Genomic DNA, 27,311 nt, shown 5'->3' on the forward strand with positions numbered 1-27,311 from the left:
ATGGATTTTGTCACTTCAGCTATTGGCTTTTATATTATAGTTATTTGGAGTTTGGAGTTTTGCTAACCCTACCCTCTATGTCTTTTGAGTTGAGTTGAGCAGTTTGTAAAGTAAATAACTGTGTAACTTGTTATATGTATAGTATTTTAGAACCTTTGGGATGTTGTTACTTTGGTTATTCAAATACATGTTTTTATATATGACATGTTTTATGATTTAATATTGAAAATGTAGAGGAGACGTCGTCGAAATTTTCATTCGTAAAATATGTGTTATGATTTTTCTATGTGGAGAATGTAATATTTGCTTCTAAAGTAAATAATTGTGTAACTTGTTATATGTATAGTGTTTTAAAACCTTTGGGATATTACTTTAGTTTTCTGATGGTGTTGTATATATGTATTTTTGGTTCTTCAAATAGACAAATAACAAAAGACAAAACATGTTTCTTTAATTGGAATGACATGTTTTGTGATTTAATGTTGAAAATGTAGAGAAGATTTTGCCGAAAATTCCATTCTTATCCATTTGAGAATGTAATATTGCTTTAAAATTAAATATATGTTGATAGGATATTATGTGACTTAGCTCCAAACATAAAAGGGCTCCATTGGCCATAGAGTTGCATCATAAAACATGACTAATTAACGGGGGAAATTACCACAAATACTGGCTTCTTTCATTATTGTTGGGATAATGGTCTACTTCTTCACATTTACCGCACATGTAGTTATTGATATATAGAAAAATCATAGTATATATTTCTGTGTATGTGCTAGTGTTATACATGTTAATACACGACTGTTGGTTCAAGTACACAATAAAATAACCGTAGCAAAAAGATTCAATCAAAGACAAATTATATAGTCTATTTTCCTTAATTTATCTGTCTAATTAACAAAAAATTAATAAAGTAGTGGAAATAAATAAATATAATATATATAAAAAAGAGAGCCAAATAAATGATATGATACGCTCACGCCACACTGCAATACAGTATATTACTGGTAACTTGTTTGGCACGTTATGCCTCCTGTATCTTCGGGGTTTTAGTTGTGAAATATTTGTCACAACTTTGAGTATGCTGCTCGAAACAATGATGGAGGAGAACAAGGGGAAAAAAGCTGTGCAAGAAGTAACCAATCTCCATACTTTATCATCATCTAAACGAAACCCCAGTTCTTCAACAACTACACCCAAGTTCGTCCAAAGAAGAATAATAAACTTGCCTATGTTGTCAAAACTCCACCATTAGTCAGAGTAAAGCCCCAAGACGAAGATGAACAAGTGGAAAGAGGAGGAGGGGAGGAGGAATCAAAAGTCAAAAGTTGTACTAGTACTAATAGTGCTAATGGTCCCACTGAGGAAGGGGATAATAATGACGTTAACGGTGTTGCGAGTCGATTAGAGGAGCTAAGTTTACTTACTCAAGAACCTGAGCTGTCAGAGGAGCAACTCACAATTAACAACCAGTTACAGGAAGACGAGGTAATGAAAAGATTTCACTTTGGTAATATATTACTATAAAAGGATTACCTTTTGTTTTTTTAAGGATTTGTTAGATATTGATGTAATGTTGGCATGAGGTGACTTCGAGAAGTTACATGTAATAGCTGAACTGACTTACAATAGAACAAATTTGTTCAAGCATACGATTGACCTCTTATTAGAAGCAGTCTTGCTTTTGATGAAAGTAGCATTGTTTCTGTAGTTAGGCTTTTTATTTTTTTTATTTATGTTTTTCTTTGTTTTATTTTAATTCAAGATTTGTGAATATTGAACAGGACAATCAGTAGATAACTTCTCCTTACCAAAAACAAAAGATATTAAGTAGATGAGCTATTGAGAGGACAAAAGGGGTTAGTTAATGCTGCCTCTTATTTCTAAATAAAGGTTCAAGCTTTGATTTTTTTTTCCAGTGTTAGTTCATTCAGTTTTTGGTTTGACTCTAAGCACACACTGGACCTTAATTATCCTTGAAACTAAGAGTAGAGAATATTAAAAGTTTCGTGTTAGGTAGGGTATTTGTCCTATATAAAGGCTGACAATCTATATTAAGAGTAGAGAATATTAAGAGTTTCTTCTCTTGCTTGCCTTAGTTTTGGTATTCTTTGTGTGTGAATCAACAAACTTTTAAGCCATTAATCCCTGGTATTTCTTAAAAAATCAACAGGCTTTAGTTTAGGTGTGTTAAATTGACAATTTCTCCATAAGCTCGAACTTATGTGAATGATCAATTCTATTAACATATTAGAGTAGGCTTGGGGGCACTCATATATGTCAATACTCCCTCTCAGCAGGACATGCTGGAAATACACAGGTAGAACTAGCCATGCAGCCCGACCTGTGGCCGGGCCTGTTATTCTTAAACCCATCATGTCTGGGCCTATATTTAAGGGAAGCACTTGGAAGTTTAACATATCCATATCCAATAAGTAATCCATATCCATATCTATTAACTAATACATATCCATATCTATTAACTAATACATATCCATATCCATATCCAATAACTAATACATATCAATTAACTAATCCATTGTTTTTAGAATTTGTTTTTTTATCCCATGCATTACATTTGAAATAATGAAATAATGCGTAGCTTTGTTTTTTGTTTTAGCATAACACATGAAAAGACAATTTTAATTTATATTAAATTAGAGAGCAGGCCAAATTCAGGGTTAGTTTGGTAAGAAGGCAAGTAATTATATTTCAAATATGGACTATTTTAAAAACTTTGCTGATGTGGCTCACTATGAGCATCTTGGGAGAAACGGATATTAATATAGGTAGGATGACTAAACATATTCACCTAGTAGGAGTTGAACACAGGTAGAAGGACTGGACATCTTCATCTAACAGGAGTTAAATGTTAAATTGCCAATTTCTCCACACATGGTACCAGAGGTTCTGATACTATGTTAAATTGCCAATTTCTCCATAAGCTCGAACTTATGTGAAAGGTTAATCCTATTTATATATTATGTGAGAGTCTTGGGTGTTGGAAATGTGAATGAATTTGTGTCCTCATGGGTTTGAACCCATGACCTTTTGTATCTACTACACTCTAATGTGGGGGGCTTTAGTCCCACATTGGTTACTAAACTTAAGACTCTTAAGTTTATATTGGTTATTGTCCTTATGGAGGGATAGTGTAGAGAGATATAAGGAGGTGCTGGCCACACAAGGCCTCCTTGGTTTGGGGGTTTCGGGAGGTGGGAGCTCGAGAAAACCTTAGTGCTTGCGTGTGCCCACACACGTAGCCTTGAGGGTGCAAATCCACCCAATTGGGCTGGCGTGGAGTGCGAAGATCTTGGGCTTGTTTTTGCGTTTTTTGGTCTTCTTTCCAAAATGTCTTTCCTTGATTCGAAGTCAAACAATAAAGGCAATAGCACGAAGTTGCGATTTTCAGATCTATAAAACTAAGGTCTCTCTGTTTTTAGAAAATACGAAAAACACAACATTATTTTCCTCCGATTAAAACTGGTCCGGAGTATCTTTGAGAGTTCTGTAGAAATTTGGTCATTGGTGGTGACACGCTTCATCCATTTGTTGTATCTGGGAGGCGTTTGAGGGTGGCAGCTACCATCCGTGGCGTTTTTAGTCTTAAGGAAATTGTGCCGAAAGCACAATCCTCGATGATAAGTTTTACTTCCTTTCTTATTCTTGTTTTTCGATACTAGATTCATACAATCTTAAGGCGAAAAACCCGATTGTCTAATAACGATCTGTTATTATCTAGTATTGTGCTATTTGTTTTTTATCTTGCTAAGATGGAGAAACCTAGTGGTAAAGCCCACATCAAGCCTGAAATTTTTGATGGCAGAAATTTTGTTACCGGATGAAAATGAGATTTTATCGACTACTCGAACTGGTTGAATGGATTTCGATTGAGAAACCCATTTACAATGAAAATGAAGATGAACACAGTCGATTACGGTGGTGTGGACAGATGGGAAAAGAAAGATTATTTATGTAGAAATTATATACTTGATTGTCTTTCCCTTGATTTGTATGATGTTTTATTTGTGTAATACATCGTTTAGAAATGTGTGGAGTTTACTTGATAAAAGTATGCTCACGAAGATGCAGGTTCTAAGAAGTTTCTTGTAGGAAAGTTTTACGGAATTCAAGATGGAAGATGGGAAATCTGTTGTTTCTCAATGCAAATAATTATTCATGAGATTTTTGCGGGGAAGGTTATAAAATCTGCAAAGGCTTCGGGTTGCTTCCATCATTGAGAAACTCCCTTCCTTGTGGAAGGAGTACAAAAAAATCTCAAACATAAGAAGAAAGAGATGACACTAGAAGATCGATCGTCCAACCTTCGGATCGAGGAGGATAAGGAGGGAAGGTGAAATCAATGTGGAGACTTGAGAAATGAAGGCTAAGGCTAACTTTGGGTGGAAGGTACTTGCGCTAGTTCTTCTAATTCTAAATCAACTAAATTCCCGTCAAAAAGAAACCATATCACGAACAAGAATAAGCAGTCCCAACCTCACTTTAAAAAGAAACCTTACAATCCTGAAATTCATTGCTATGTAATGCGGATCTCGAGGTCATATAGCCCGGTTGTAAATTCAAAAAGGTCCGAATGATGGGAAGAAAGACAAGGCACAAGCAAATGTAGTTCGGGATGGTAACTTACTGTTGGGTTCTTGAGGTTAACTTGGTGAGTAACATGATTTGGTGGGTAGACAATTGGGGCTACCAAACACATCTGTGGCACTAAAAAGTGCATTTCGTCCTTCACTCCTGCGGGAGAAGGAGAAAATTCATGGGTAACTCATCTGCTTCTAGAGTTGAAGGAAAAGGGACATTAATTTGAAGTTCACTACGAAATGTTCTTAATTTGAAGGATGTTCTTTATGTTCACGATATTAGGAAAAATCTGGTTTTGGTTCCCTTTTAAGTAAGAAGGGGTTCAAACTTGTCTTTGAGTCGGACAAATTTGTTCGACTAAGGGGAACCTTTGTGGGTAAAGGTTATTTAGATGAAGGCTTGTTTAAGCTCAATGTAACTGATTTTGATTTAAATAAAGCATCTACTTCTTCTTATATGGTTGAGTCATTTGATCGTGGCATAGTAGACTTGGACACGTTAATAATGTTTCAATTATGATGCATCTAGGTAACATATCCAAGAATACTATTTCTGAAAATAAGAGATGTGAAGTATGTGTAGAATCTAAATATGCTAGGAAACCTTTCAAAAAAGAAAGAAAGAAAACGAGTTGTTGGCATTGATTCACTTGACCTATGTGATCTTAAAGGTTACATGACTAGAGGAGGTAATAAATATTTTGTTACATTCATTGATGATGCTTCACGTTTCATCATATTTATCTTCTTAAGAGTAAGGATGATAGCTTAGCTAAATTTATTTCCTTTAAAACTGAAGTTGAGAACCAGTTAGACAAGAAAATAAAAATAGTTAGGTCTGATAGAGGAGGTGAATATACTGGTCCTTTCAATAAATTTTGTGAAAATAATGGTATTGTACATGAGACCACTGCCCCTTATGCTCCCCAATCAAAAAGATATGATCAATTCAATGATCAATAGCTCTGGGGCTTCTATGAACCTATGGGGGAGGCTTTGCTAACGGCTGTTATATTGAATAAGATACCTTTTAAAGACACGAGATAAAACTCCATATGAGATGTGGAAAAATAGGACACCGACTTATAGATTCTTTAAAGTGTGGGGTGTTTGGCTAAGGTATCTATACCAACACCCAAGAGGACTAAACTTGGCCCTAAAACTGTAGATTGTGTCTTTATTGGGTATGCTTGGAATAGCAAAGTGCCCTACAGGTTTTTAGTTTTCAAATCTAAAAATAGATTTGTTGATGATAATACCATTATTGAGTCTAGGGATCTTTGTCTTTTTGAGGATAAATTCCCATTTATTGAGAGATCGGGAGGGACTCGAAGTTCTTACACTTGCTCCTAGAGTTTGAAGATGAAATTGAACTTCGGGGAGGAGCAAGAGACCTAGGACTAACACCTCTTTTGGACCTGATTTCCTTACTTTCTTAGTAGAGGAGGATCCTCGAGACCTATTCAGAGGCCATGTCATCTTCGATTGATTTTTTGGGAGAGGCCATTCTAAGTGAATATGAGTCCATTATAACCAATAACACTTGGGAGCTGGTTGAGTTGCCCCCGGTTTGTAAAACTATTGGGAATAAATGGTTATTTAGAAAGAAACTTAAATGAGATGGATCTATTGATAAATATAAAGCGAGATTAGTAGCAAAAGGCTATAAACAGAGAGAAGGGTTTGATTTCTTTGATACTTACTCTCTGTGACAAGGATTACATCTATCGAGAATGTTAATAGCCTTTGCTTTCTCTCGTAATCTCGTAATTCACCAAATGGACGTTAAAAGCGGCATTTCTAAATGGGGAATTACAAGAGGAGATATATATATGGATCAGCCAGAAGGGTTTGTCTTAGAAGGCCTTGAGAGAAAAGTTTGTAGGCTAAAGAAATCTCTTTATGGTCTCAAACAAGCTCCTAAACAGTGGCATGAGAAATTTGATAGTGTGCTAATCTCTAATGGTTTTAATATTAATGAGGCAGATAAATGCATTTATTGCAAATTTGAGGAACAATCTGGTGTAATTATCTGTTTATATGTGGATGACATGTTGATCATTGGAACCAGTTTAGAGACCGTCAATAAGACTAAATCTTTTTTGAGTAAGCATTTTGACATGAAAGATTTGGGTATTGCTGATGTCATTCTTGGCATTAAGATTGTGTATAATTCTGATGGAATTACTTTGTCTCAATCTCATTATGTAGAAAATGCTTAAAAGATTTAAATTTGTGTACACGAGAACACCATATGATCCTAGTATACATTTGACAAAAAATACTGGATTAGGTGTATCTCCTTTAGAGTTTTCTAGGGTTATAGGTAGTCTCATGTATCTTATGAACTGCACTAGACCCGACATAGCTTACGCCGTAAGCAAACTTAGTAGATACACCATAAATCCCAGCAATGAGCATTGGGATGCTCTTATCAGGGTATTGAGATATTTGAAATATACTTCAAATTATGGTGTTCATTATGGAGATATCGGTACATGGCTTGAGGGTATGATGATACCAATTGGATTCTTGATTCTCGGGGAATCTAAATCCACTAGTGGTTATGTGTTCACTATGGCGGGGGTGCGGTGTCTTGGAAATCATCTAAGCAAACTTGCATTGCCCGTTCCACTATGGAATCTGAGTTTATAGCTTTAGACAAAGCTAGTGAGGAAGCAAGTGGATCGGGAATTTTTGATGGATATCCCGCTTTGGCCTAAACTGTTCCACTGTCTCTATTCTTTGATAGCCAAGCTGCTATCTTGAGGGCCAAAAATACTTCCTATAATGGGAAATCTCGACATATTAAATCCGAAGACATAACAACTTGTCGACAGTTGTTAAGAGATGGGATCATAGCTATTGACTTTGTGAGGTCGAAAAGAAAATTTAGGCGATCCTTTAAACTAAAGAGCCTAGCTAGAGTTGGTTTTAGTACATCGAGGGGATGGGGCTAAAGTCTATTAAAGACTAATTGCCTATTTAATTAAATCACCGATAAGCGACACCCAACCTTCGTGAATGGAGATCCCAGGATCAAGGTTCAATGGGGAAACAAGTTATCTGCGTGATTTGTGGGGGTACTACACCTAGAGTGAAAACTCTGTACCTATCCCTATGATGTAGTAGTACCTGCTGTATCTTTTAAAGGATGAGTGAATACTCTTAATGCTTTCTATAGCTGGTTTTCCAGTGGGGTGTAAAGATCTGATTACACTCTCGATAGAGGCACCTATATGAGTGAGGAAGTAGAAGCCGCTTCCTATGAGAACTTATAGGCTTGTTCTCTAGAGCACTCATGAAACCTGGGAAGCTCATGGCTATACGAGCACAACTGAGGGAACTCTATGATGATTTTTTGAAGTTATGTGTGTTACTGTTGACTAGGCTTACATATAGGTTGAGCAGTTCAAGACTAAGGTCACCGGTCAACTAGTAATCCCGACAGACAAACACCAGCGAAGGTTCAAGTCGTATGACACCTTGACCCATTCATAACTTCTTCATACTCGGACATTCTTGTTTTGTTTTTCTTTTCTTCGTTTCTTAATAATTCCATTCATGTGGGGATTGTTGGAAATGTGAATGAATTTGTGTCCTCATGGGTTTGAACCCATGACCTTTTATATCTACTACACTCTAATGTGGGGGCTTTAGTCCCATTGGTTACTAAACTTAAGACTCTTAAGTTTATATTGGTTTGTGTCCTTATGGAGGGATAGTGTAGAGAGATATAAGGAGGTGCTCGCGCGCACACAAGGCCTCCTTGGTTTGGGGGCTCTCGGGAGGTGGGAGCTCCAGAAAACCTTAGTGCACGTCGCGCGCAGGGGGGGTGCAAATCCACCCAATTGGGCTTCGCGTGGGTGCGAGTCCGTCATGCCCCAGGCATTCCTCACCACATGCCTTATTTTTTTTTTTTGTAGCGGAAAAAAAAGGTCCCTCCATGAAACATGGGGACTGAGAAAGATCTCATTGTTGGTGAGAGATGATGTTATATTAGAAATCCGATTTTAGAACTATTCAAAGTTCCATCCGTGGAGCAACCAGTCACTGTTTGTTAGCTTGACTGGCTTATCAATTGTAATATGGTTTTAGTTATGTGTTATTGAAAGACATGGTATAATTTACAATTATTTGTTTACTGTATGCATGCTATTCAGTCATCAGTTTTCATTCAAATGCATAAGCATGGAAACCATTCTGATCTCAAAGTTGTGCTTTGCAGTTATTGGCCATGGAGGCCATATATGGGGACAATCTAACTATCGGTAGCGCTGATGGAGGCCATAAATCTTTTCAGGTTTGGTGATAACCAACAACTCTACATCACTATACAAATACTACAATCCAACATTTGTTTTATTTTTTTGCAGATCCATGTACATATTGAAACCCTTGATGAACTTACTATCTCCGCAAAGCTTTATTCATTGAAAGAAAATGTCAAATCTGGAGGAAAATCCACAAGCCCAAGAGCCCCAACTCAACATTCAGATGAATTCCTTTATACTTTTGCAGTTCAACATCTTCCTCCGATTGTGTTGACATGTTTATTACCCAAGTCGTATCCGAGCCATCAACCTCCATATTTTACAATATCCGTTCAATGGTTGAACTCTTTGAGAATTTCCAATCTTTGCTGCATGTTGGATTCTTTTTGGACAGATACACCTGGCCAGGAGGTTATATACCAATGGGTGGACTGGTTACACAGTTCTTCTCTTTCTTATCTAGGATTTGATAAGGAAATAACTCTTGGTCCCTATAACATGCCAGATGCTGGAGACAGGCATGCTTTTTCAGGAAATGTATTGCCAGAAGTTGATATTCCATCAATGATGAAATATAACGATGATAAGTGCCATGAGATTTTTAATGAAAGTTTGCAGGAGTGCTGCATCTGTTTTAGTGAGCATGCAGGTAACTCTCTCTCTCTCTCTCTCTCTCTCTCTCTCTCTCTCTTCCTTGGTGGGATTAACAAATAGAAAAGAAGAATTGTTAAAGAAAAAATAAACAGCAGAGAATATTCTTCTTGCGCCATATTATTGAACACACATGCACATACAGTTCATTTTCTTGTGTTCAAACTACACACGTCGTGACATCTATAAATGCATGTACTAAAAAGATTTGTATATCTATACTTGTAAGTGAAATACCATACACACCCACTTGCTTTTTAGCTTGCATACAGGTATACTAATACTTTTCGACACATAAATAGATGGTAAATACTCATACATGAACTTGGTCTAGAACAGATTCTGCTCCAATATGCGTGAAATTTGTGTATATTTCTGGACTGCACCTGTTCTCAACTGATGTCTGTCTGAACAGATTCAGAGCATGTTTGTTTGTTTTTTTGCTAAAGGTAACTTGTATTAAGCAAAAAGTGGGGTTACAGGAACAATTACAAGTGATCAGAGATCTTATATCATATAGAGTGGAAGCACTGCTGTGCAAGTCCCCTCAATACATTTTAAGAATCAAATCTGAAGTATGTAGAGTTAGGGTCTTCAATCCTCGAGATAAAGTCTGCTCGAGAGTTCCACCATTGTTTTACCCCTTTGGGTAATGAAGCTCCTTTCCTAGCACAAGAGTCGGCTGAGAAATTCGTTTCTCGCCATGTAGATGAAATGAGAAGCCACTCCATTTTGTGCCGTGCCTGTTCCCAAGCAGCCTTGCACTGCCAATGGACTTTATTTGTGTTGAAAGCTGCTGCCGCTGAAGAGGAGTCTGTTTGAATCCAAAGCCTGGTCCAGCCGAGCTCTATTGCCTTTGTTATGCATTCAACAATTGCCTTGCATTCTGTGACATAGCATGTACACACCCCTAGTCCTCCTATCAGAGTACCGTGTACCACCCCATTGTTGTCCCTGAATATAACTCCCCACCCTGCCAGCCCAGGATTTCCTCTACTCGAGCCATCTGTGTTTGCTTTCAAAATGTTTGGAGGAGGGGGAAGCCAGTAACATTCATGTATCTTTGGAGCCTTTCTTGGTTGAGATTGAAGTCCCAATATGTGGAGAGTAGCAAGATCTTGGCAAGAGTTACTCATGTGACCTTCAGAAGAGTTGTAGGCCGAGTGAATTGCCAATTTTATTTGGGACTAAACCTTGACATGACTTGGAGTTCCCCCATCATAAACGACTTTGTTCCTCGCTTTCCAGACAGATACCATGCATGAGATAGCAGCGGCAGACCAAATGTCCTTTAGTAATGTGCTCCAGTTTCTGCAGACATTAGTGAGATCTTGAAAGTTGGAGACGTCCCCATTAATCTGAAAGATGTCTTTCAAATGATTCCACTGTTTGAAGGCAAATGGACATGTAAAAATGATGTGCCTCTTTGACTCCTCATTTTTTTGACATAGGCAGCACCTTGAAGCAAGCTTGAAGTTTCTTACTCTTAGATTATCATCCGTGTGCATGACACCCTGTAGGATCTTCCAGCCCACCCTCTGCTATCCTTGGTTGAGTTTTTGACTTCCATAGAAATTGTGCCTAAGGGGGCTTAGGCATTTTCTTTCTGATTGCTTCAAAGGCTGTGCAGACCTTGAAGTTGCCGTCGATGGAAGGTTGCCAGATCATTGAATCTGTGATTTCTGGACATGGTTGAGGGAGATGATTGACTTGAAAGCCTAGTCTGTTGAGGACCATGATCATGTCGGGTGAGAAGCTCCACTGGTCTCCATTAATGCAATCACTGAGTTTTGCATTCTTATCTGCCCAAAGGGAGGTAGCACTACCTTCTATTCTATCACAAATGGCTTTATTCCCAAGCCAATTATCCTTCCACAATCGAATGTCGCGACCATTGCCAATGCACCAACCAGTATGGACTTTCATTTCCTTTAGAGCCCACTTTACTCCAGTCCAAACAGTGGATGACTTACTTGAGGACCAATCACCATTCCTTGCTGTGTATGTCCCCCTCATAAAATTAGCCCAGTCATTGTCTTCGTTAAGAAAGCTCCAGGCCATCTTCATGATCATGGAGAGATTGATGTCCTTTAGCCTACGAAGCCCAAGCCCACTTTCTTCCAAGGGTTTGCAAGTTTTCTCCCACGCCAGTCATAAGTTTCCTGCTCGACGGGATACCATACCACACAAAGTTTCTGATAATAGTTTCGCACTCTCGAATCACAGCTTGTGGCCACTTGTACAAGGCCATGTTGTATATAGGGATGCTGCCCAATACATGTCTTGCTAGTACCACCCGTCCCTTGAAAGACAACATCTTCCCAGCCCAGCTAGCTGCTCGAGCTCTAATGTTTTTTATCATTGGCACTAGAGTTGCTCTTGAGACTCTTCCAGTGATAAGAGGGACACCAAGGTATTTTTCAGGGAGAGAGCCCTCTTTGATTCCTAGAAGATTCTGAATCTCATTTTTCCTCTGAATTTTCATTTCACTCAGAAAAATCTTACACTTCTCTTTGTTGATATGCTGGCCCGATGAGTCTTGATATCTGTCAATGAGAAGCATAAGGTGTTTAAGGAACCTTCTGTTTGCGTTACTGAAAATAAAGATGTCATCCGCGAACATTAAGTGAGTAGGACTAGAGAACTTAGAATCCATGATCATTCGCTTGAATTTTCTGTTAACAACCAACCACTCTATCCTTTTACTTAAACTATCTTCTGCGAATGCAACGAGAAGGGGAGACAGAGGGTACCCCTGTCGAAGGCCTCTCCCAGCTGAAAAAAATCCCACAGGACCTCCATTTACCATGATTGAGATGTTGTTGTTACATATGGCTTCTTTGATCCAGTCAATCCACCTTTGCACAAATCCAAATCGGGCTAAGACAGCCCATAGAAAATCCCAGTCAAGTTTATCGAAAGCTTGAGATATGTCGAGTTTTATACCAATACTTCCTCCATATCTTGTGACCTTTAGCTCATTAACCAGTTCAGAGGCTAAACCTATGGCTTGATGAGAGTTTCTTTGAGCAATAAAGCCAGACTGCTCCTTGGATATGACCCTTGCTGCAATTGGCATGAGTCTAATTGCTAGTATCTTTGTGATGACTTTGTATGCGAAGTTGGACAAGCAGATTGGTCTGAATTTGCTAAGATGGTTTGCATTTCTTTCTTTAGGCACCAGCACTAGAAAATTAGAGTTGAAGCTCTTTGTCATTCTGCTTTTTCTGAAGAAGTAGAGGACTGCATTGCTGAGATCTTGACCCACTATACCCCAACAAGCCTGAAAAAGCTTCCCCCAAATCCATCTGGACCCAGAGAACTATTTGGGTCGAGTGCGAAGACTGCATGTTTAATTTCATCCGAATTAGGCAACTTGACAAGTAAGGCATTTTCTTGGTCAGTGACACTTTGTGGAATAAGGTTGATGAGCTCATGATCTTGAGTGTGCACCTGTCCCTTAAATTTAGATTCATAATGCTCCACTATGTGGTCAGAAATAGCATCTTGGGCTTTTATCAAGTACCCATTATCATCTTTAATTTCTCTAATCATAGATTTTGCCCTGTTCATCTTTGTCAATGCATGAAAGAATTTAGTGTTTCTGTCCATGTCGTTGTCTAGCTTTGCTCTTGATTTCTGCTTCCACATGAGCTCCTCTTGTTGTAATAGAGACTCTACCAAGTTCTCTTTCAATGCTACCTCGTTTGCAAGAGTCTCGTTGTCGCAATCGAGCTCAAAACTTTGTTGAAGCTCTTCTAGATTTTTTGTTTCGAGAGAAATTTTGGAACCCAGATGACCAAATGAGTGCTTGTTCCAGTTTTTTATTGCACCTTTAAGTCTCTTTAGCTTCTGAGCTAGTATAAAGAGTTCATGACCCTCTATGTACTCCTCCCAGCTATTCTTAACCACTGCCGTAAAGTCAGGGTGAGAGAGCCACATATTGAAGAACTTGAAAGGAGCATTTCTGGGCTTGGGGATGCTCTCATGCCATCCAATTAGAGGTGCATGGTCAGAACATAATCTTGCAACGGCTTTGAGTCCCCAGTTAGGGAAGGAATCCTGCCATTCCTTATTATAGAAAGCACGATCAAGGCGACCCATGATTCTTTTAGATCCCCGTCTTTTATTACTCCATGTATAAAATAGGCCTGAACAAGGAGCCTCTTGCATAAAATTGTTATCCATCCACTCTCTAAAGTCACCCATTGCAGTGGATGATGGCCATCTGCCACCTTTTTTCTCTGCAGTGCTTAGGTAAGAATTGAAGTCGCCAATGATAAGTGTTGGTATTTGGAGAGAGCATATGTGCGAGTTTCAGAGCATGTTTGTTGTGCATCGTTCTTGAGGTTTAGTAAGGATCTCAAGAGTTTGGAGTTAAGAGTCATTGAGGTGGGGTGTGATAGAAAATTCTTTGGTTAGAAGTACAAGGATTGAAGCCCTTCAACTGTGATTGGTGAAGTATCACTAGAATTAGGGAAGGTACAAACAGAAAGCCAGGTGGTTGAAGGAGAGACACTTGAGACACGCTTATTTTGGAGGCGGTGAAGAATCTAAGTTTCTTCTTTTTTTGAATGGTGAAAAATTGAAAATTCACTAACTATTTTTAATATCTTTCTATTTGTAAAGAGGTGTGGGCAAGCGAGCCAACAAGCCGTGGAAAATACCGTTCGCACTAGCATGAAGGTACTTGCCCTACTCAAGCTCTCCAAGTTACAAAAGTGCTCTCATTTCACAAGCCCATCCCAAACACATAAAATCTTCAAATTACTCCCTCAAATGATGAATTAGCACATGCCCAATCAAAGGCAACCTCCTTGACTTCCCCCACCAACTCATGCAACACCTCCTTTTTCTGAAAGACCATTTAATTTCTTTCCTTCCATAGTGCGTACAATGGCGTTAGGTAGATGATTTGCTGACCATTTGACTTTTGTAGAAAGTGGAGCAATGACAATATCCTCCCCCAAAGTCTCCTGAACATTTCAGGAGGATTGGTACAAAATGGATAGGATGACTATTCCTCAATACAACTTCTCATCTGTTATGCTATATTGAAAGGAATTGTTCGTTGGTTTGGTCAAGATCTTCATGTGGACCTGAAGTGGAGCTTGCACTCCACTTCAAGAGGCTCTGTAACTTTTGAAAATGGTGTATAATTGCCTCTTTTCTGATTGGTACTCTAGACAAATTGTATGACAGGTTGGGACTGCATAAATAAAGATTACTTCTTGTATGATTCCGTTCGTCTTTCCTCCACATGTCAGCTTTATCTTGTTTATCTTGTTACCGGAAGCCTCATTTCTTCTTCTAACTTGCTTTCTTTGCTGGGTGATACTCTCTTTGTTTCAATGTGTCGTGTGGGCCTAAGCTCAAGACAATTGGGGACCCCCTTTGAATGCCTTGCGATGATTTTTTTTGTTGGGTGATAGGGTCCATTTGTTTAATGTAATTTTCTACTTTTCAAATGTAAAAAACGTTATCTAACCATTAAAATAAGCATCTGAAAAACATGGTGTACTGGATGCAACATTTATAAATAGGCCTTCAATAAGTTATTTTGCTATCGGGTTGAGCCGGCCCTGGTCGGGATGCAACATTTATAAATAGGCCTTCAATAAGTTAGTGTTTTCCACGTTCCCCTTCTCCTTCCTCTTGCCTCAGTATGAAGGAAAGGGAGGTTGGGGCACAAGCTAGGGAGTGACCAACCAAATATGACTCCTATGCTGGCACTGATCTCCTTCTTCAATTTTGGTTTCATTAGTAGCTCAAGTGGGTCTTGTTTTTGCAACAACGAGAGCCCTTTGTGTCATGTGGATGGAGATGAGTTGTTGCAGGTAGGGTCAACCATGAGGAAAAGGACACAAGGCTTTTAAGGGATGGATGGCTATATCAGCTCGCAGATTAGTTTAACATCTTTCCTAGTGTCGTGACTATCCAATAAAGTGTTGGGGTATGTGATGACGAAACATCCGATCAGAAGTCCAAGAAACAACCCCAACAAGCTTAATTCGTTTTGGACTCTAGTTTGACACCTTGTGGGAAAATGGCCGTATGTTTCTCTAGGAACCTTTGTTTTGTGAACCGTAAATTGGGTTGGAAACTAGACATCCAGAGGCTTCTATGGTATATGGTATGCTTTGAGAAACGTCCTATACAGATTCAGTTTTGACTGTGAACCTAGGGAAAATCTGCATCAGTTTTTAATGCTTGTCTCTTCGTATTTCCCATAGGCTTTGGGTTTTATATTTTGTATTTAGTTATAAATTTATGTAGGACTTGTAATGGAAAAGGGGAGATGTATTTTGAATGAAGTTATATTAATTTTATTGAGAAGGAGTTCTTCTTTGTTATTCAACTCTTATCTCTTTGGTGGATTTCATAGAGTGGCGAGTTCTAGTACCACAACTCTTATCTCTTTGGTGGATTCCATAGGGTGGCGAGCTATGAAGCACCGATATGTCTGTAAGGGTGAAGTATCGGTGTCCGACACGGATACGCTCCGATACGCGTCCGATACGTGTTGTATATGCGATTTGGAGTATCTGATTTTATAATTAATTTTTTTAATTTCCAACACGCGGGGGACACGCCAGAATAGTAATCTCACAAATTTTTTTTGGAACTTCAACAAAAAAAAAAACAAGTGAAATAAAATCCAAGATAAGAAGAGATGCAAGAGAAGAAAGATGAAGTGATTAAGTGGTACCTGACTAACTAATTTTAATCTGCAAAAAAAGGGAACTTCCTTTTAAAACCTCCATGGATAAATCTTCAAAACCTTCCTTTTAAAACCCCATGAAATCAATGGGAGAGAGTGAGAGGCGGATATCAATGGGAGAGAGAGATAGTAGAGATTGGAGTTGGACAATTTGATTGACAAATCCTTTGTATTGTTTTGAACTTTTTTGTTGGCATTTGCTTGCAGTGTTATACACTTATACATGTAAGTTGTTGCTTAATATGTTTGAATTGGTCATTTTATGAAGTAGAATTGCCATTTTAATTTGAATTTGGTGAAAAATGCCGTGTCCGCGTATCCATGTCGGGTCGTATCCGTGTCGCGTGTCCGTATCCGTGCTTCCTAGGTGGCGAGTTCTTTGTGTTCTCTTAAGTTTGTTCTTGTGTTTACTCTCTAGTACGCACACCATTCTAAACGGTGTCAGTATGTCCTCTTCGCTGAAGGCTTTGGTTCATGTGAAACAAAGAAATGCTCGAGTCGCCATCCGTAGGAAATTAACAGTGGAGGGTTCCAGATACGTTTGGACTTCTGGTCGGAGTAGATTAGGAAGCACTTTGAGGTGTGAAAAAAGGCTTGTATTGAGACGATAATATTATAAATCATCTCCTGATAGCAGTTTTCACAATTTGGGTTTAATGAGGGAGTCCAGTTGTTGATTTTTTTTCTTACTATGGGAATTTATGTTGTTTGAAAGGGGAGGAGGGGTTAATGAATCAATTAGTGGTTGATGATGATATAATTAGCCTCTGTAGAAGCATAAAAGACTCTAAATTTTAATTTTCTCCTCTTTAGGGCATCTCCAATGTGGGGTGTAAATTGTATAAAATGTAAATTTACATCCCCAGTCTCAAAGTTACCCTCCCACATGCAAATTGGTAAAAGGCCGGCATCACTTGGAGTGACACGCGAGTTTAAGATAAATCCAGACGTCACTCCAAGTGACCCTCTTTAGTTCTAAAAATGATAATATGTGCTCACTCTACAACCCCTCTGTTAGTTTATTGTTTTGAATGGAAACCAACATGCTGGTTAGACATAATATCAATGCAAGTGATACTTTACCATGTCTATACCATCAACTATAATGATAGTCTCATTGAAACAAAATGCTATCAGCAACTTGAGTCTAGCAACTTTGATGCAATAGGGGGAATCTTGGGAATCAAAATTTCTGCGTGTGCTGTGTGTTTTGTCAATACAAAATGGTATATGCGTATTTTGGTATCTATGAGTCACTAACATTTGAGACTTGTAAAGAGGTAAAAGAAATTGACAATTCCATATTGTTGTGGTTCAAACTAATCAATAGTCTCTCTTCTCAGGCATAGAGTTCATCAGACTGCCATGCAAACACTTTTACTGCTGCAAATGCATGGAGACTTATTCAAGAATCCATGTAAAGGAAGGGACTGTCTACAAACTCATATGCCCTGATGCAAAATGTGATGGTTTGGTCCCACCTGGCTTGTTGAAACGTTTACTTGCAAGTGAAGATTTTGAGCGCTGGGAATGGTTAGTGTTGCAGAAAACATTAGACTCAATGTCTGATGTGGCCTATTGCCCTAGATGTGAGACAGCCTGCTTAGAGGATGGGGACCGTGACGCTCAATGCCCAAAATGCTTCTTCAGTTTTTGTACCCTTTGCACGGATCGGCGTCACGTAGGAGTTACTTGTATGATGCCAGAAAAGAAACTCCAAATTTTGATGGTAAAAACAGAAAAACTCAAGTCTTTTTGCTGTTTCATACACTTTATTCTTATTAAGTTTGAAGCATGATATATGTGTTTGAAACACCTTATTCTTATTAAGTTTGATATATATGTTTTGTGGAACATACATATTCTGCTACGTGGATTGTTCAATTTAGACACCTCTGAGGTGGGCAAAACCTAATAATCTGATCAAGAATATGATAAATATTGCTTAATGCTTATCAACGAACTCTTCCTTGATGGTCATTGGTACCTTTTCATAAACCTCCCTTTGGTGTTTGCCTGCAGCAACAACAGGGTTCATCGCAACTCAAGGAAGAGCAAAGACGTAAAAGGCAAGAAGTGGAGAATGAGATTCTTAGTCTCAAGCAAATACTTTGTGATAGTAAACATTGCCCATCCTGCAATATGGCAATCACTCGAACTGAGGGTTGCAACAAGATGGTATGCAGAAACTGCGGGAAGTTCTTTTGTTGGCAATGTAATGAGGCCATTAGTGGATATGAGCACTTCAGGTAGCTTCCCAATTTGTCAAGTTTAGTATATCCTCTTGACAATATCTGAATCAGTTTTTATAATGTTGCGTTGGAGTTAAATAGTTAAAATGTTAAATGCTGCAGAGGAGATGAATGTGTCCTATTTGTGACGGGAAAAACTCATAAAAAAGAGAAGAAAAAGCGACTAGTGGTTCAAGAGCACCCTTGTCCATTTTGTGCGGAAAAGAATGCAAAGGTGAGTACTTATCACTCTTAGTTTTTTATTTGATCTTAATTAACACAATAACTTATGGGACATACTAAACTAGGATGTGGGTGCAACTATTGTACCATAGTAATCTTCCTATGACTCCTATTTGATAGAACAAGTTATAGTCACGATGGGGTTCCATGGTTCCATATTGTTTCACGCCTGGACAGTTCAGGTTGCTCACCATACAACTACTTGGGCATAGAATCATATAGTAGACTCAAATTTGGAGATCATCTCGGTGAAGCATACGGCGGTTGAAAAAAACTTGTAAGACCATGTGTCACAAAGTAGGTGCCATAGGTGTTACATGTGACATGCTGATCACGGCTATTAGGTGTCTAACAAGTCTATTGTCTTACTAACAAAACCTTTGTGTGTCGAGAAATGTGTACTATTCAATTGTATGGAAGATTGCACATTTTTGGATAGGTTAGACGTATTCAAATGGATTTTTTTTTTAGGAAGATGATCTCCTCATCATGAAGACCGTCTCCACAAAAATCAGAATGCAAGGTCATTGTGTTTTTTTAGTTAGTGTGCCTAGGAGACGTGACAGAACTGAGAACCCACACTAATGTTCTTATCGTAAAAAAACAGGATTATTGGATCAAGCCAATCAGACTGTATTGTGTTTTGAACACGTGAGTTAACAATCTCACATTTAATCACGTGTGTTAACCGCCTTATGATTAACTACTACACAATTAGAAGTCTATCCCAATATGGACAGCTTAACGTTTACTCCGTGATCACTTAAGATTGCTTCCCAAGAGTTTCTATTAGTTCAGGGCTGAACTGCCATAGCCAGTTCCTGACCAATCAAAATATTCATAGTGATCAAGTCAAGAAGGAAACTCATATCGAACTGAAATCTGGAGAGATACATACTTCCAATCTGAGTGGGATCTTACTACAAAGGAAGGGTCGATGGAGAAGAACGAACTGGCGTTGGAAGTGAATAACCCTAATTCTGGAGTCTTCCATGAGCTTCTGTATAAGGCAGCCAAAAAGTCAAAAACATACTTCTGAACTACAAAACAAGGGTTTAGTCCCTGGAAAGCAGGATACATAGGCAGCCATATCTTGGTGCAAAGCTATTCTTCTTAACTGCCCTCTGTTCTTCATAACTTAGATTCGTTTCAGTACTCTAGCATCACACAATTCTGTACGGGGTCCCCCCCCCCACACAGTCATCTCCAAAAGCATAGTGCGTAATCAGCGGTTTTGACAAGTGATATGACCAAAACAAAATCCTTCAGATGAAGAGGCTATTTACTAATTCTGACAAGATTATCTGCAAGTTCCCTATATAATGAACAAGACGCAACGACTAACTGCTAATATACATCAAAATTGGATAGGATTGATTTCAGTGTTATGTTAGTAATTTCTATGTATTTGGGAAAAAAATTTCAGGTTGGTGATAATAGCCACATGGTCTGCCTTACATGTTGGGAACACTATTGTTACTGGTGTCGAAAGGGTTTCCCACAGAGCTCTCAGCATTACACACTCAAAGGTTGCAGACGACGCGAGGTGGGGTAAATTTCTCAATCTTTAATGTAGTGGGAGCGACAGGTGGATACTAGATCCACAAGGGAAAGATGGAATTCATTTGAAGTCTCTCCAACTATGCAAAGTTTGTTGTAGAATGAAACAAAAAGTTAGGTTACCACAGAGAATCATTTGTTTTTTTCTTTCGTATTTGTTCTTCATGTGGTTTGTCTGGGTTGGGAGGTGAAAACAGGAGAATGAAGATTAATTTTCTTCTGCTCATAGGGATATAACATAACTGAGATTATAACTTTTATACTGGGAACTTCTGTGGACTTCTCAATCGAGATACTCTGGAGGCACGTTTAGACAATGTTCTCCAGTGGAATGCTGCTACATATCGCACTAGTGTTTCTGCATGAGCCTGACTAACTTCAGGTTTGACAAACATGGATTTCCTTACATAGTTACATACTTGCATGACATTTGTCTGACGGTAATTTGTTGCGGTGGGTGTTGTATTATCTCCTCACGAGAAGTATTTTGCTCCCAGTTTTTTCCAATTGTCTTTGTAAAATCAATTTTATGCCTCTTATTATGACCTCCTCTCCATCGCTCCTTCCCTTGCAGGAAAGAGAGTGCAAGTTTGAGTGCCCTATAGTGTATTTGCGCTTAAACAAGCGCCTTCTAAACTAATATTATTAACCGTGACATCTTCTCTCCATAGGAAAAGAAAACTGCATTTCTGTTCAAGAAAACGTAAATGCGTCTCCAAGGGGTCATCAATTCATCATAGACTAAAAAGACCGGAGTAACAAACAATATGGACTAATTTTGAGTAGTACGAACAATACAGGATACAGGATAATTTCATTGTTAAATCCTGAGTATTATGCTTGATCACTATCATTAACCGAACATATGCTCACACAGCTGGCTCAGAATCATGAACTTAATATTCTTCCACGTAAAATAAAGCCCACCCATAGTCATCTCCAGAGTGGCAGAGTTTCCCTTCTAAACAATCGACCCAGAAAACCCTGAAGCCATGGGCCACCCCAGTAGTTGTTCTCTTTCACAAGAAAGCAAAGCAATGCAAAACTAATAACTATCTGTAGTGGCTCCCAACATTACAGAAGGCTAAAAAAAACAGCCCACAGAAACTATATATATTTCAAGGCTTCAAGCCAGGTGCCCAGGTCGGAACTTGGCCATGACGAAAAAAGGAAAGAAGTAACCACGATACATCTTCATCAAAACAAAACCCGAACTCTTCAACAAGTAATAAACGTGCCCATGTTGTCAAAATAACTCCAGAGGAAGAAGTTGCTTCAGAAGTAAAGAAAAAGAAAGGTTTGTACTAGTACTGATGAAGGACTAGTTGAAGAAAAGGGTTAACGTTAACATCGAAGATAGATATGTTGCAAGTTTTCTTACTGAAGAACCTGAGCAGTCGGAGAAGCAGCTCACAAATAACAACCAGTTGGAAGAAGATGAGGTAATGAGAATAGTTCACTGATTAGAACCTTTTTTTTCAGATTCAATGATTTGGATGACTTGAATATTTCACTTTCTTGTTTTTGCTTGGAGTTACAAATAGACTACGTACGTTATATGTGTTCTTTAGTCGTCTTATTCAAGCATTGAAGCATACAGTGACCTCCTTAGCTTTTTGGTGTTTGGCTTCAGGAACAACAGGGTTCATCGCAACTAGAGGAACAGCAAAGACGTAAAAGGCAAGAACTCGAGAACGAGATTCTTAGTCTCCAGGTAATACTTCGTGATGCTAAGCAATGCCCATCTTGCAATATGGCAATCTCTCGAACTGCGGGTTGCAACAAGATGGTATGCGGAAACTGCACTCAATGCTTTTGCTGGCAATGCAATAAGGCCATTAGTAGATATGATCACTTCAGGTAGCTTCATCTCATTTTGTCAAGTTTATTAGAATATCCAATCAGATGGCGTATGAATCTGTTTTCAGAATATTGCATACAAACTAAGCTGTAAAAGTTTTCACTTGCTGAAGGGAAAATGGATGTGACCAGATAGGTGAAACTCAGAAAATAGAGAACAAAAAACCGCTGGTGGTTCAAAGGCACCCTTTGTCAATGAGGTTACCAAATATTGTGGCTGGAGATTTGCGGAGATTCAGTGATTGCCATATTTGTATTACTATATATGTCACTGAGATTGAGATTGGCATATATTATGGCCTTGACAGCAATTGCCATATCTATGTATATAATTGTACTTTAGGAATGTGTTTATATTTTCCATATTTAGAATGATATGCAAGCTGCATATACGGTACATATTGTAAGTAATCTTAACTATATAATGCAAGGAATTCCTCACAGGAACTATTCAGCAATTTAGTCTTGTAAATTAACATGGTATCGGAGCCTACCTCGTGGGGTTTGTGTTGAATCCTCGGTTTTGGTCTTGCTCAGCCTTCAACGGTGTGCGTTTTCTAGTAGTTGGTCGTGGGTTGACAACACTTTGTCAACATTTACCCTCTCGATACACAGGTGGTGTATTTCTTTTTCTGCGGCAACGTCAATTTGTTTTGTCTGCAAGATTTCTTTGTAGTGAAAACTATGACGGGAACGAATTATGTTGAAGCCTTTTGTGTTAAGTTTACAGGAAAGAATTATCCCACATGGAAATTCCAATTCAAGATGTTTCTAAAAGGGAAGGAGTTTTGGGGTCACATTGATGGGTCCTCAAAATCTCCCGTAGCTATTACTGACCTCGGTGCATGGGAGACGAATGATGCCCGAATTATTTCCTGGATTTTGGGGTCCATGGAGGCCCAAATGGTGAATAATTTACGCTCTTTTACTACTGCTAAGGAAATGTGGGAGTATTTAAAGCGCATCTATTATCAAGACAACAATGCACGGCGGTTTCATTTGGAGTTAGAGATCGCTAACTACAATCATGACACTCTTACTATTGAGTACTATTCTGATTTTCAGAACTTGTGGAGTGAGTACTCTGGGATCATTCATGGTAAGGTCCCAGCAAGCCCTCCAAGATGTTCAAGAGATTAGCAAGCGGGACCAGTTTCTTATGAAATTACGGCCCGAATTTGAGGTTGCTCAGGCAGGTTTGTTGAATCGTAATCCGGTTCCTTCTCTAGATGTGTGCTTGGGTGAACTTTTGCGTGAGGAACAACGGCTGGCTACTCAAACTGTCATGGGCACTGATATATCTTCATCTAATGTGATGGATTTGCCTATCTTTGCCCAAGGACGGGGAAGGGTAAAATCACGGTGTTTTTTTGTTGCAAAGGGTATGGTCACATTGCTCGCAATTGTCCTCAAAAAGTCCGCAATCATTGTAAGGAACCGGGGCATATTATCAAGGAGTGTCCCACACAACCTCAAAAACCGAAAGCTCATGCTTTTCAAGCTAATATTCGGGGCCCTTCTTCCACACTCTCGCGGGCTAGCACCGGTCAACCTACTCTTACCACGTAACTAGTTCAACAAATGATTGTTTTACGCCTTGGGATTACAAGGTAAGAGCACTACTTGTTTCTTCTCCCCTGGTTTGTTGATTCGAAGCATTCAATCATATGACGGTAGTTGTAATTTTTGCACAACATCCGGCGATATACGGGGCCTTAACACATTCAGATTGCTAATGGCGTACCCCTCCCAATCAACTGCGGTTGGTGATATTGGGTCTTATTTTAATCTTTTTTTTGTCTCTCGGGTTTATCAACTAATTTGATTTCAGTTGGTCAATTAGTTGACAATAACTATGATGTGTTTTTCTCCGTGCGGTTGTCTTGTGCGAGGATCGGGGGTCGGGAAGGTGATCCTTGAAGGGGCCTAAAGTCGGAAGATTGTTTCATTTACAGTTTACTATTCCTCTTGCTATGTCTTTGGCTTGTCTTAGTGTTGGACGTAGGCATGAAATTTGGCATAAAAGATTGGGCCATCCCAATGCTCTAATTTTGTCTCATTTGTTGAAAATTGGTTTATTGGGTAATAAAGATCAGTCTCAGTTTTCTAGTTTGTCTTTTGATTGTGATACTTGTAAACTTGGGAAAAGCAAGACTCTTCCATTTCCAGTTCATGGGAGTCGAGCTGATAAATGTTTTCAGATTATTCATAGTGATATTTGGGGAAAGGCACCCGTCACCTCACATGCTAATTATAAATATTTTGTGACGTTTATTGATGATTTCAGTCATTACACTTGGATATATTTTCTTCGTTCTAAGAGTGAGGCCAGTATTGTTCTAAAGACTTTTGTAGCTTTCATTGAGACACAATTCTCATCCAGTATTAAGATTCTTAGGTCCGACAATGGCGGGGAATATTTGTCTCATGACTGTCAGGCTTTCTTGCAAGAAAAAGGTATTCTCTCTCAACGCTCTTGTCCAGATACCCCTCAGGATAATGGGGTAGCTGAAAGAAAGAATCGTCACTTGTTAGATGTTGTCCGAGTTTTGCTCTTGGAATCTTCAGTTCCGCCCAGATTTTGGGTTGAAGCCCTCTCCATAGCTATTCACTTAATTAATCGACTTCCTGTTCAACATTTGGATTTTGACTCGCCTCATTTCCACTTGTACGGTACACATCCTGGCTATGCCATGTTACATACTTTTGGGTGTATTTGCTTTGTCCATTTGCCCCATCATGAATGTCATAAGCTTGCTGCTCAATCTGTTCAGTGTGCCTTCATGGGTTACAGTACTGCTCACAAGGGTTTTGTATGCTATGATGGTGTTGCACATCAGTTTCGTATCTCTCGCAATGTGGTTTTTTTTTAGACTCAGTATTACTTTCAGCAGCATGTTGTGCATTCTTCGGACTTGACCCTGCTCATTAGTTTTGATGATGGCTCTCGGTCTATCGAGCGTTTTAAACCAGGTTTGGTTTATCAGAGACGACGGCCTCCAGCCCCTACACCCCTTCCCGACCCATTACTTGGATCGGAACAGCCTCCAGCCCCTCCGCCCCTTCACGACCCAGATCCCATTCCAGATTCTGATGCTCTTAGACGATCCTCTCGTATTACTCGTCCTCCTGATTGGTATAGCTTCTCTGCAGCCTTATCTCATATTACAGTTCCTAATTCTTATTCTAAAGTAGTTACCCAACCATGTTGGGTGAAGGCTATGCAAGAGGAACTTCAAGCTCTTCAGGAGAATCACACCTGGGATATTGTTTTGTGTCCTACTAGCATTAAACCCATTGGCTGTAAATGGGTCTATTCTATTAAGTTTCGCTCTGATGGATCACTTGATCGCTATAAGGCCCGGTTGGTGGCTCTTGGCAATCATCAAAAATATGGCGTGAATTATGAGAAGACCTTTGCCCCAGTTGCCAAAACAACGACAGTTCGCACAATTCTTGCCATAGCTGCCTCTAAGGGATGTCCTTTACGGCAGATGGATGTCAAGAACTGTAATGACCTGGAATTTTATCTACGGGTAAACCGGTCATTTTACGTGTTAGTTTAGTGCCACTCCAGGTAATTACGTACTATATGGTGAGGTTTAACATTTATCATTTGGTGGACTTTGATGATTATGGGCTTTTCATTGATGATTATTTTTATATTGGGCCTGTGTATTGTATTGGGTTTTTGTGTGGGCTTGGGTAGAAATATCTGTGCATATTCTATTAAATTAGGCCGGTTAAATTATTAGACTTGCTATAGTATATTGGGTTTGTTTATTATATGGGCCTGTTCATATATATATATATTGGGTTTGCTCCTACGGTCCAAGAAGGAAGGGGGGGGGGGGGTTGGAAAGATAAGGACGAAAAAAAGAAAAAAAAAGAGAGGAGGGAACTCTTCTCTCTCTACACTATCTACGTTTTCTCTCTCTCATTTCCTGGAAAACACGACTCCCACAACCTTCCTGACCGATCATATCCCGACCGACCACCAAATCTCGCCATCCAAACCGGCGATCAAACCACGGAAATTGTCCTACCACTACCAAATCCCACTAATCTGGATCTCTTTTTAGTTTATTATTTTAGGTGGAAAAGTCATTGGTATTGAAATAGAGATGTCTAGATCAGGTAGAGTGACTGGGGTTGACAAGAAATCATGTGCTATTGTGGGGAAACGAAAAGAGATCGCCGGCGCGAAGGTCGTGAGAATATTGAGTGGGTTGGTGCTTAGATATTGTAGATATCAATTGGATCAGTGTTATTATCGGCTTCAGTCTATGCGTCGATGCATTGCTTAGGTTCATCAGCCTTAGGGGCATATGGAGAGAAATCACAGTATTTTTGCACAGCATGATTGCTTCGTCAGACAAAAGAGCATGTGTCCAGAGGGGATTGGTGAGAATAAGAAACTGAAGAGGATGCCCTCGCTTGAATCGCTAAGCTTGGACAAAATGAACAGAGAAAAGGAAAGATAAGGCCGTCACTTTCCTTCTCTTATTATTTTCTTGTCATTTACTTATATTCTATCTTTTAAGTAATATGTTTATTCAGGTACTTATTAGATTCTTTGGGCTCTACTGTTAGTATGAATTTGGAGAGAAAAAAAAATAATGCACTAATCTCATATAGGAATGGAATTTCATCTAGTATGGACTTCGGCTTTATGGCTAAGGGTCTGCTAGTTCTTAAATTTGTTACAGGCCGCTACAGACCATGTTAAGTCACTACAGGCCATTGTCAAGCTGCCGCAAGCCGCGACGAGCTTTAATATATCCATGCCTATTTTATTAACTTATTGTTTTCTTTTCCGCGTAATTAATTGGTTGTTAGAATAGTATTAAGATAAGTATATTAATAACATGCGATTATCATAGGTTCTCTTGCGTTAAATACTTCTTTTGTCTAGGTTGAATAATATATATATGGTGCGTTTACTCGAGAATTCGGGAAAAACCTCGAATAAGTAGAAGTGAAGTGACATACTAGGTAGAATACCGATTCAAGGTTGAGAATCGATGAGAGGACGTTACATGGTTAGAACAAGAGTGAGGAACCTATACTGCTTTCCTCATCGGAAATGGCTTAATCCATCCTATAGATCCTTACCCGAATAGGGGGAACTATGATTGGCTTGATCCCTAAATGGGTACGTAGGCAGCCA

The 27,311-nt window shown here is 39.0% G+C and overlaps 1 protein-coding gene across 1 annotated transcript; it reads left to right on the top strand.

Moving 5' to 3' along the window:
• The first annotated feature begins 1,096 nt into the window (after nt 1-1,096).
• LOC147481303 (uncharacterized) lies at nt 1,097-22,582 on the top strand. The gene is made up of 9 exons (XM_086578895.1): nt 1,097-1,135; nt 1,180-1,488; nt 8,830-8,904; nt 8,978-9,524; nt 17,591-17,976; nt 18,270-18,496; nt 18,602-18,713; nt 21,915-22,141; nt 22,255-22,582. Exons 1-9 carry the CDS (start codon nt 1,097-1,099, stop codon nt 22,514-22,516), a joined length of 2,184 nt encoding a protein of 727 aa, XP_086435021.1. The 3' UTR covers nt 22,517-22,582.
• The last annotated feature ends 4,729 nt before the right edge of the window (nt 22,583-27,311 follow it).

This window comes from Coptis chinensis, chromosome 8, assembly GCF_015680905.1.
Source record: "Coptis chinensis isolate HL-2020 chromosome 8, ASM1568090v1, whole genome shotgun sequence".
NCBI classification, from domain to species: Eukaryota; Viridiplantae; Streptophyta; class Magnoliopsida; order Ranunculales; family Ranunculaceae; genus Coptis; species Coptis chinensis.